At 40.1% G+C, this 11,807-nt stretch overlaps 1 protein-coding gene across 1 annotated transcript; it reads right to left on the reverse strand.

Annotated features, from left to right (window-relative positions):
* Positions 1-2,797: 2,797 nt before the first annotated feature.
* On the reverse strand, positions 2,798-11,080 carry LOC134661906 (MFS-type transporter SLC18B1-like). The gene is made up of 10 exons (XM_063518150.1): positions 10,652-11,080; positions 9,245-9,414; positions 8,581-8,728; positions 7,361-7,547; positions 6,780-6,895; positions 6,247-6,440; positions 5,822-5,917; positions 5,342-5,510; positions 4,758-4,912; positions 2,798-3,028 (listed from the first exon to the last, which is right to left on the reverse strand). The coding sequence occupies exons 1-10, from the start codon at positions 10,760-10,762 to the stop codon at positions 2,857-2,859; spliced, it is 1,518 nt and encodes a 505-aa protein (XP_063374220.1). The 5' UTR covers positions 10,763-11,080; the 3' UTR covers positions 2,798-2,856.
* Positions 11,081-11,807: the final 727 nt, after the last annotated feature.

Here is an 11,807-nt window from a genome sequence, read left to right on the forward strand (position 1 = left end):
ACAATACTTTTTCTACGACCAAGCACTTACTTTGAAATAAAATTGTAAAGGTAACATAATTTTTAATTCAAAAAGTAGCAAAAATGGAGGGTACGGGCGGGAAAAGAACGAATGAAATTAAAAAAACATGTCTATGGTTCACTTATTTGTCAGAGATGACATTTAAAATAAGGTTGGCAACACTGTATTTCATTCAATATTTTTTAAGTGGTCATTACACGAAGTATCGTAAAATCGTCAAAAAGATACTGCGTGTATGCACAAATTCTTTTTTGGGGAATAGACTAAAGACTTGTCTTGACAACTATAAGGTAGGGTTTTAAAGGTGTGTGCACGACCCTTTAAATGAGAAATAAAAGGACGGGAGTAGAAAAAATAAATAACGATGATAGTATCCCTCAATTTTTATTTTAATATAATTACAACCATATTGACATCAAGCCGAAAGAGATTTCTTATTTATTCTTAGGAAGGTATGTAAAGAATAGGCATGTACGTATTGTAATTCTACATATACTAAATGCCTTATGGCATTTGATTTACTATGTATTGAATTGAGGTAGTCATATCACAACTATTTCTTTGACAAGTCAAATATATAGTCTGTAGTCCGTTTCCGTCAGTAGAAAAAAGCGGCCAAGTGCGAGTCGGACTCGCCCATGAAGGGTTCCGTATTTAGGCGATTTATGACGTATAAAAAAAACTACTTACTAGATCTCGTTCAAACCAATTTTTGGTGGAAGTTTACATGGTAATGTACATCAGGTAGGTAAAATCATTTATTTACAAACAAGATATATACAGTGTATTACTAAAAGAAATTAAAAACTAGCTTAAATCTAAAATAGGCCCTTGAGGCATTGTACCAAGGATGCTGGCGACATTTCCTCGCTGTATCGCAATGCTGATACGTTGTGCGAGGTAGCCGCCAGCTCTTCGGTCACCAGTTACGTCAACCAGACGCTTCGCGATTTCTGCGAACAACTTATGCGCGCTGGGACCCCATGGACCTAGATGTACATGTACATCATATATTTTTTTTAGTTTTATCATTCTCTTATTTTAGAAGTTAAAGGGGGGAGGGGGGGGACACACATTTTACCACTTTGGAAGTGTCTCTCGCGCAAACTATTCAGTTTAGAAAAAAATGATATTAGAAACCTCAATATCATTTTTGAAGATCTATCCATAGATACCCCACACGTATGGGTTTGATGAAAAAAACATTTTAGAGTTTCAGTTCGAAGTATGGGGAACCCCAAAAATTTATTGTTTTTTTTTCTATTTTTGTGTGAAAATCTTAATGCGGTTCACAGAATACATCTACTTACCAAGTTTCAACAGTATAGTTCTTATAGTTTCGGAGAAAAGTGGCTGTGACTTACGGACAGACAGACAGACATGACGAATCTATAAGGGTTCCGTTTTTTGCCATTTGGCTACGGAACCCTAAAAAGCGGCAAATTTGAAAAATGTAGGCGCTAAGGGTAATCGTCCCATATTTTTTTTTTAATTCGCGCCTTTTACTGCTGACAAAGTTATTTGACCGGCTATAGTACATAATTGAATTCAAAATGCAAAGGTAACATTACATTGACGCACATAAAAAGAGCTCTGCTCGCCGTACAAAACGTCGTTCGTCCGGAGCTTAAATATGCAACCGATACCGGATCATAGTCTCGGTGTCGCACTATGCACCAGGTTGGTCATTTGGCCATTAGCCGTATTTCTTGAGGCGAATATACCTATAGGTTTATTAAATAACCTTTACTGTAAGATCATCCATCAACCCCGAAAAAAATCGATCCCGGGTACAATAGTATAAGTAATTCAGCAGCACCAGTACCAGTACCTTCGAGCAGTACGGCTAATATAAACCTTTTAAAACACTCCGTATCCAGAGCAATCATTTTGTTATGGCTGACCAGACTCTTATGGGTGAATATGTACCTATATACATATTCACCCATAAGGGTCTGGTGGTGGTTGACCTCAACAGAATAACTTTTGCTATCCATAGGCTCCAGCAAACCCCGAAAACGCGAAATAAAACCGCCGGTCTTATACATTTCGGCGAATAGTAAGTACGTACCTATATCAATGATAACAGGGAGCCTAGCTAAGATGACCATCGTTTGTGCCGTATAGCGAACGAAACGCTAATGTATCTCTATCACTCTTCCATGTTAGTGCGATAGACAGAGGGAGAGGCGTTTTGTTCGCAACGCGCAAACGATTGTCATGTTGGCTAGGCCACAAGATATTTTTTTTTAGTTGTTTCGGGCTTGGCTCCATAGTAAAAGTTGTTAAGTAGATATGACCCACATATAAACTCCTAAGTAAGAGTATGGTCAGACATAATAAAACTACCTACCCTGTACCCACACAAATAAAGTAGGTACGGTACAAATATGTCGTTTCAGATGATACCTAAGTGCAATACTTATTTATATTACCTATCTGACTCGACAAGTTTAAGCAAGACTAAGATTTGCTGACAACTACAGATTCCAGACTAAGATTTGCTGACATCTACAGACTCAGTATTGTGTGATAAGAGGTCAGTCGTTGGATCAGGTGCCGTAGCCAAGATGACAATAGTTTATCGACAAACGCAAATCGAAAAGTAAAAATGTATCGGAGAAAAATCACGCGACATTTTCTATGTTTTCTATACAATATTTAATTGGTGCCAACATTACTAAAAGAAACTTAACTTTATTATTTTAAATTAAGAATGAATCTCCAATAGCCATAAATGTTGAGATTTGGGCGTATTGCAGGCCAGGCAACGATTTAAATTTGGATTGGCGTTTTCTGTAAAGGATTGTCACTCGGCGAGACCCTCAGGGGTTGTCAGACGACAGACATGGCCCCGCGGAAGCGCGCGTCCAGGCTGCCGTAGGAGGGGCGGTAGCGCCGCGTGCGTTGGCTCCACGGCGAGCGGCGGTTCTTGTAGCTGGAGCATGCGATCAGGCTGTTCATGGCCGGCGGCCGGGACTGCTCCACGCTGATGCCGCGCCGGTGGCTGCAAATACCAATCATAACTGAGCAGTACTTCTTAACTGGCGGTCCATGGAAGGGCCCGAAGCGGTCCGCGAATTTATCAATACCAGGGGGGTTTCACTCCGCAGTTTAGGTACATTTGGCCGGCGCGCCCACCGTACAGGCGTATAGCAGTGGGCTGCCGCTCGGCGCGCACGATAGTCGTGTCACATGGCGCTCGCGCAAAATTGAAAATACACAATGGCTTCGAAACTTACTTCCGCGAGAATCAGACATGCTATATTCGGATAAAAAATGTATGTTTACATAATCAACGTTTGTAATTCCTACATATTTATCTTAAAAACAATAAATCAGTGGGTATAGGTATAAAAACTTGTCAAGTGATAACCCCGTGCCGACACTCACAGCTCGGTCATAAAACTGCGGCGCGCAAAGGAGATTCACGGTTCGTGCGCGGTTATAAGTTTCAATTTTGCTTGCAGGCGGCGATATAGGTGTAATTTTATACCTAAACCTGACTTTTGTGAAGGAGTGAATTTTCTGTACGGTAGTACTATTAGTTATTCTGTGTCAATACAACAGTTTCTAAACAGCTTGTGGAGAAAAAATTGATTGGAAAAAAGAAATTTGCGAATAGTTTTACTAAACGCTATTCCAATTTAGACAGCAGGCTGGCAGCGGCCCGCGCCTAGCAGACGGCTGAGTGCGGCGGCAAACTATCCAACCCAATCGGTGAGAAGGCAAGAACCCAAGAAACTAGTAGTAGTTCATATAGAACTACTATTGAAGTGAAGTCGTCCTCACAAGATCGCACAAGTGAGTTATTTAAAGTTGAACCTACGCATTTTGGTCTAAATATTCCGTTACCGATTTTCATAGATGTTGTATAATGAAGAATCTATGAATAGTTTGAATAATATGGCCGAAATGGTTGCTACCATGGAGCTGTATTTTTACACGACATGAGCCACTCAAACAAAGTGAAGTAAGTAAGCTAAGCAGCCTAGCCTAAGTTGTCTCCAGGGCATGGTATAATAATATACTCCGCCTGGTACTCTCTTCCGAGATTCGCGAATGACCTAACTGTCACTTGCCTACGTCATCATGCTGTTTACAGGTTCTCAAACTTTAAAATGTGGGAGAATTTTAACCAACGGTGAAAATTATTTTAACGGCATTAATTTTAAGTTATTCATGTAGAAACATAGTAAAATAAAACAAATCTATACTGCACTTTTCACTCCTACTCTTACAGTTCCGAATAGAGAGCAGCCAACCATTTTCGTAACAAAACATTAATTACCAAGCTTACGACGTGAATAGTTTGGAAAACACTGCGACTGCTGACACTGAGCGAGAAGGAAATAACAATTAACACGCGTTCGACAAGGACGGTCGGTCAGGGACAAAATGGCAGATTGTCAAATGTGACAGCGCTATCCTGTGTTGCCAGTAGTGTAAACAGAATTACCCGAACGTCTGAAATTTCTTTCGTGAATCGGAAGATATTGCTAACGAATAATTAAAAATGACGTGCTATTGTAAAATTTAAGATAAAATACATATAAATGAAAATTATTAAATCATAAAGAAACAAATTAACTTATTAACCATAGATATAATGTACCCATGTAACATGTTATGTTGAAATAAAGTGGCAACGTTATTGTGACGTAGGCAAGTGACACTCTGGGAAGAGAAGACCATGTTTTATTAGACCATGCTCCAGGGTAAAAGTGCAGGGTAACCTCTTGGCGCGCTGAGTGGCGGGCGGGTACTCGTCGCCGATGAGCACGCTGCCGTCGAGCGTGCCATCGATCTGCAGCAGGTCGCCGGCCGACACCGACACGTCCAGCTTCGACGCGCGGTCCGAAGTCCACAGGAACACCACCACCATTAACATCTGCAAGCGATCAAATTCGTTACAAGCTATAAAAGTGAATGAGTACCTAGTTACGTATTTATGATTTGCTAGTCTATTTTTAATCACTGGTCTAATTGACGTGACACTTGGTAAACGGTACACCTAGCAACAAAAGTCCATGGTTACTTTTTGCTCCATTTTTTATGTGTCCATGCTATTTTGTAGCTCGTTGGACCTATGATGCACTTTCGTAGAATCTATTCTGCTAATAAAGCTTGTATTTATATGGAAGATTTTTTCTAAATTTAATAACTAGTGCGGGAAATCGTTAGTGAGACTGCACTGCACCTGCATCACCCGCAGTTCTTTAGGTGTGTTTTTTATGTTGACAATAAGACTATGACGGAAACGAAAGAATTGATTTGGACATATGGCAGTAGAAGTACTTAAATCAATTTACCAACTAACCACTATCAGATTCAATATGAAAACAAACATCGTAGAACTTCTGAAGCCGATGGAATCGAACAGGAGACCGGACACCGTAGGCCCGATGAACGCTCCCAGCGCAAAGGTGGACGTCCACATACCGGAAACCAGTCCGTACGTCTCAATAGAATTGGGCAGCCCACTCGCACTGAAATACAAGCACATTCCTTAATATTACTAGATTATTCCTATACCTATATATATATATATTATTTATCTACGTACGAATGTTATAAACTAAGACAATGGTAATGTCTGAGTTCCATTTCATAAAGTTCCAAATTTACTGGTGTAAACGTCCTAAAACGGCAACATTCATACTTATGTTGGTTGCGCGCCACCAGTAACGACAGGCGTTTGACTAGTGCTGTCGCTCTACACTTGTAAAATTATAGCTTGTTGCTAATGCAACAAGCTAGGCTATAATTAACATGCCTAAAATGGGTCCCGAATACTTACATGGCTGTACCGAGCGCGTCTGCGAAGGATGCTACCAGTTGACTCCCCATGCCTAATCCGTGTAGTACTAAGCCTAACACTGTTACCCACAGTAACCTGTAAGTACAAATATTCATATTATTTATTTTAAACTTTATATTGCACATCAAAAAATAAAGTACAAAAGGCGGACTTAATGCTTTGGATTCAGGTAATACTAATATCAAAGAAACCGTAATAAACTTATAGCCGCAAGGGGTTGTACTTAGTTCTTTATCCAAGAGCCAAATATGCGTTTGCGGGGTAAACAGCGCGTTGAAGTGATAGACAAAAGGGTGACTTTATGCGATAGTTTTATTTTAAAAAGTCGCCTTTTAGACCTGCACGACAGTGCGGTGCGGTGGTAAATATGATGAATTATTAAAGTGTAAGAAGGTTATATTTACGTCTGATCATAAATAAAGGGTGCCGGTCCGATGAGCAGGAAGGCGGCTGCGATGAAGGCGCAGCCAAGCACTGTGATGTACTTGGGCTTGATGGAGGGCCGGTCGCACAGCCAGCCCCACGCCGGCGCCGACACCGCGTACACGCCGCCGTTGATCACGAACATCAGCCCCAGGATCATGGGCGAGAAACTAAACTGGAAAAATCATGTATAAGGTCAATTTTAGAATAGCGCAATTTTAGATGGCGCTGTGCATTGCGGTAAATGTTTTATTTAAAGTTACACAATCTATAGATGTTACTAAGTAATATACACAATAGTGAGCTAGCTTACTTTTTCATATGGCAATATTTTATTATATTTGTTGTAGCTCTTCTGTTCGTGCCACTGTTGATGTATGCATGTACGCTGTACGCCACATACAGCCTCATGATGTTTAGAAATGTTGCCATCTTCCCACTCAATTTGGCGCTGTACGTGTAGGTACAGCGTCTACATGAGACCTAGACGAAAGGTCTTATAGGGTACACGTACCTGTCGCAGGTGCGGCTCAAGCGTGGCCTGCAAGAAACCGATGCTCATGCTGGTGCACATGATGCTCACGGCAGCCAGCAGCACGCCCGGGACTCGCAGCAGCGTGAAGATGCTCGCTGTACATCAACAACCACCGAGTAAAGCAACAATAATCAAAACCTAGGTAACAAAATTCATACTAATATTTTTACAATTATAAATGCGAAAGTGTGTCTGTCTGTCTATTAATTCTTCACACTTAAACCGCTGAACCGATTTAGTTGAAATTTGGTATGGAGATAGTTTGAGTCCAGCTCCAGGGGAAGGACATAGGGTAGTTTTTATCCCAAATAATAAGTTTGTATGGGGAATCGTTAAAAAGCAGATCGGGTAAAAATAAGCTACCCAAATTACTAACTCCACGCAGACGAAGTCGCGGGCAAAAGCTAGTACAATATAATTAACAATACAAGGAGGTACATTTAATATCCTTAGGTAGCCTTTCCTAAAACGACTCCATCTCGTTAAAATTGTCTGGACTCTGGTCTGGTCCAAAAAAATAAAGAGAGTTCAAATTATAGTAAATATGTTGGTGTAGTTACGTCCGGCGGGGCGCAGGTCCTCGTCGTCGTTGCCCCTTGGCAGCGCTACGCAGCTCATGACGGCTGCGCAGAACAGCGCCGAGCCCAGCACCGCGAACGGCAGCGTGTACCCGCCCAGCGCGTACAGCGCGCCGCCCAGCGCCGGGCCCACGATCAGCCCCAGCCCGAAGAACGTCTCTAACGACGCCTGCAATAGTAAGGGTAAGTGTAAGTAAGTTCAGTGAAAATATATGCACTTTAGTCTCAGGCGATGCCGCTTGGCACGATTGTTCCTTATGTCAAATGAATTACCAAGGCTAGGGTTAATTAATACTGTTTATAGTTATAGTTATTGAAATTAGTCGAATAAGTTAAGAACTTACTAGAATGCTTTTTTTTAATGACAGAAATGACGGAATGTTAATAAAGTGAACGTTGGCAATTTAATTGGTATCATTGTCACGACTTTGTTTCACCACGAGTGCCTTATATTGATGTTTTTATTATTTGTGTTTAGCCCCATCTAAGGAAATACATTAGATTACATTGAAACGTAGTTGTAGATATGGAACAGCTAACAAGAGGCGCGCCACGTGAAGCAGCTTAATTATCAACCGCAAATACTCGTAGCAATCACATTGTATTGTAACTACGAGTATTAAATTATACGCATTACACATTATTATCGTATTCGGCGCTGGCAATGTACCCGTATCGAGCTGTGATTAATTAACGAGGTTCGACAATAAGATAAGCAATGCTATCAATTGTCTCGCTGAAATGTCCATCGCACAGCTATAAAAGGCCCAAGAAAGACGCAAAGCAGAAAATTATAGGTTGACCTTTGCCAAAACTGATTAACAGAACGAATAAATAAATAACTTGATTTTATGTGGGATGGCTACATATTAATAGTAAAAATGTTTTATAATATAAGGCTAAGCAAAATGCAATATTTTTGGTTAGATTTTTTATCGTGTGTAAACAATACTGAATCCACAAACACTACTACTAAATAATGTTACCTATTACCTACTCTTATTAGACTATAAATTAATTGCGTCTCCGAATAATTAAATTAATAATTAAACTGTCTATTGCTTAACATTGCTTAGTAACATTGTAAGGGAATAACGCAACTTATCTCTTGAACGTGAACCGGTAACCAAACGGATGTAACGCTATTGCTATATTGAATGAATGTCTAGTCTTGACTATAACTAGCAATTTAGCAGACATACAAACATGACCGCGACGTTGTTAGGGAACTCCTTGGCGATGATGGCGAAGGAGGCGGTGAGGAAGGCGGCGTTGCCCATGGCCTCCACCATGCGGATGACGAAGCTCAGCGTGATGAACGCGCCGTGTCCCTCCACCTTGTCCAGCATCCTGTTAACAACGCAGCTCTTACTTCCCTGTTCTTTTGTTTCCCAGTACAACTGCAGCCTTAGATGCGATGCAACTCTCATTCCGGAGGAACATGCTAGTACCATCAGTCGGGCCAATTTATCTATTTTAGGTAACAGAATAACTATCACGTTTTCAAAAGTGCCACATGAGAGAATCCTAGTCACCGGTTTATACTGACCCGTTTTCGTTGATCTATGATTTCGACATACAATACAGTCATATCCCCGAGGACATCAGTCTATAGTTCTAGACGTTACCAAAACGAACACGAGAAAAATCACTGTTTTATTTACATACAAGATCTTCCTGTTAGTAATATTTACGTACCTATAAATTATGAAAATATTTATGTACTTGTTCAGAGTGGCTCGATAGTAATTAGTAGTCAGTACTTGGTTTGTTTGTTAACATTATCTTGCGTATAATTATACAGTGTGGGTAAAGACGTGTGCCCAGCGAAGCTTTGCAGATGGAGAGTAAGTATAGCGAGGTTACCCGAATAGAATAGCGCAGGTGCCGGTGGTGAGGATGCCGCCGTTGAAGAGCAGCTTGGGCCCGATGCGGTTGAGGTGCGAGCCGTACAGCGGGCTCACCAGGAACACCACCAGCTCGAACACGCCGAACACGAGCCCGTACTCCGTCGCCGAGCATTGCTTCTTCTCGGCCTGCATACCACAACGTTATTCATCTAATGGTGTGTGGAGGGGTGTGTACTCGATACGTACATTCGCAAATGGAGGCTGTTCATACTGCCATAGGGTTATTGCCACATTTTAGATTTGACTATATATATTCACGCGTAAGAAAGAAAAATCAATTTTATCAAAGTAAAAAAAAACAGACATCAACATACTTATAGTAAAAGAATCAGACATGAATAAGAGGATTATTTAATGTTGAACAGGTTAACACTGCCTGTTGTACCTACTTAAGTAGGTAATCAAGAGAAGAGATAATGCATATTTTTTATTCCTGCCAAAACATAACTATTTAATAAATTTTTATTGCGTAGGTAATTTTAATTAAATCAGTAAGCCGTGCAAAGAACAATCTTGAGGCAGTTGTTCGAAATTAGCGTTAGGTATTAGCGCCTGCACGGTAGGGTAGGCTATTTAATTGTGGCTAAGCGTTATAGAATGCTAAATGCTCAGGAGTTTGAAATACAGTTTCGTAGATTATGGCTCTTTTATAGTTGGTGTGGTTGACTGGCGTGGTGGTTCCCCAGTCAATATAGCTTAGCTTAAGATCAAAGTCTAATTACAATGATAGACAGGTAAACAGTGACAGCAAACTTTCCACCACACAACTGTCGACCACAATAACTGTTCGCGAACCATCTCAAGCAGCGATAGAACTTTTTATCATTTTGATACCTACCTATTTACTTACTTCGGAACTTTTATTCAAATATTAAGTCATGTTATAACGAATAATATGAGTACCTAATTCAACAATAATTTTGGATTTTGAATTAAATATATTTTTCTAGATTAGAAAATTATGCGCCACGCGTTGCGTCGTGTAAGTAAATTTATTACAAAATATGAATAAAGTGAGGCAATGAACAAAAAAAACTTGGATGAATTTGACCGTTATTGGTATGATTGAATTTAAAAAACCCCCAAAGCAAAGAAAAGGATGAATAACATTATTAACGTCTGGGATTGAAAAAAACCTAAGGTATCTACTTACATGCACACACCATAACCAAAGTGATTGACCCTACATTGCAAACAAAACTTTAAATGACGTGAGGCGGACGAATATTTCAGTCACATTCACAATGTTTTGTCACTATCACAAGTATGTATACACATCACATTCCATTAGTCTGTAATTGATGGACGAGACGTTTTACAGTGAATCAAGTCCGGAGGGAATTGACATGCAGCAGATACTGACCTCTTGAGGGTAGAACGGCGCCTGCAGCGCTACACATATTGCATTACAAAAGTCTGCTATTGAAATAACGACTATCGTCATCCACTGCCTTCGAGAAAAAACGTAGCCCATTATTTGTAAAATATATTTCAAAAATATAATAGTATTATTGTACTTAGTACCAAAATGACTAAACAAGACTTATTAAGAGTATAGAACTTCTGAATTTGAAAATTGATTTCATAATGATTCTTAATACTATTAAACAATAGAATTCTCGTATCCGCAAGTGAATTAACGAAATTAATAAATAAGAGACGTTTATGTATCTGGGAGGCGGCTAGGCCACTGACTGTTCTGGATAAGGAGGTGGTGTGATAACCGCGCCCGCGGGTGAACTCTGCCCGTATTAGCTACCTCACCAAACATTCGCTTCATTAGGGTTTGCTATCACGCACATTATGTTTTCTTTTCCTAAGTAATGGTGTTTTGACTTTCGATGCATTCTTGACGTTGTTTGTTCAAATATAAATAGGTTTGAAGTTATAACTACACGCTTGCTACATTTCTTGAAATTTAATCATAATCATAATACTTTATTGCGACGTTTCACATGGGCCCTGCGAAAGACTTTAAGGGGCTCTAAATATGGCTAAACTAGCTTTTGCCCGCGACTTCGTCTGCGTGGAGTTAGTAATTTGGGTAGCTTATTTTTACCCAATCTGCTTTTTAACGATTCCCCATACAAACTTTCACCCCCTTAAAGGGACATTTTTGGGATAAAAACTACCCTATGTCCTTCCCCAGGGACTCAAACTATCTCCATACCAAATTTCAACTAAATCGGTTCAGCGGTTATTGATTGCCCATACAAATTTCCACCCCCCTTTTCACTCCCTTAAGGGGTGAGTTCTGAAATAAAAAGTATCTAATGTCCTTCCCCGGAACTCAAGCTATCTTCATACCAAATTTCAACTAAATCGGTTCAGCGGTTTAGCGTGAAGAGGACACACAGGTAGGAGGTAACAGACAGACAGACAGACACACTTTCGCATTTATAATATGTATTAATATATGGTGCCGTAAACAGATGCCAAGCATACAAAATCGGCAACAATAAGCGCATAGAACTATATATGAAATTTGGCAAGTAATATCGTCTGCAAGTAATATAATA

The sequence above is a fragment of the Cydia amplana genome, chromosome Z, assembly GCF_948474715.1.
Source record: "Cydia amplana chromosome Z, ilCydAmpl1.1, whole genome shotgun sequence".
In the NCBI taxonomy this organism is placed as follows: Eukaryota; Metazoa; Arthropoda; class Insecta; order Lepidoptera; family Tortricidae; genus Cydia; species Cydia amplana.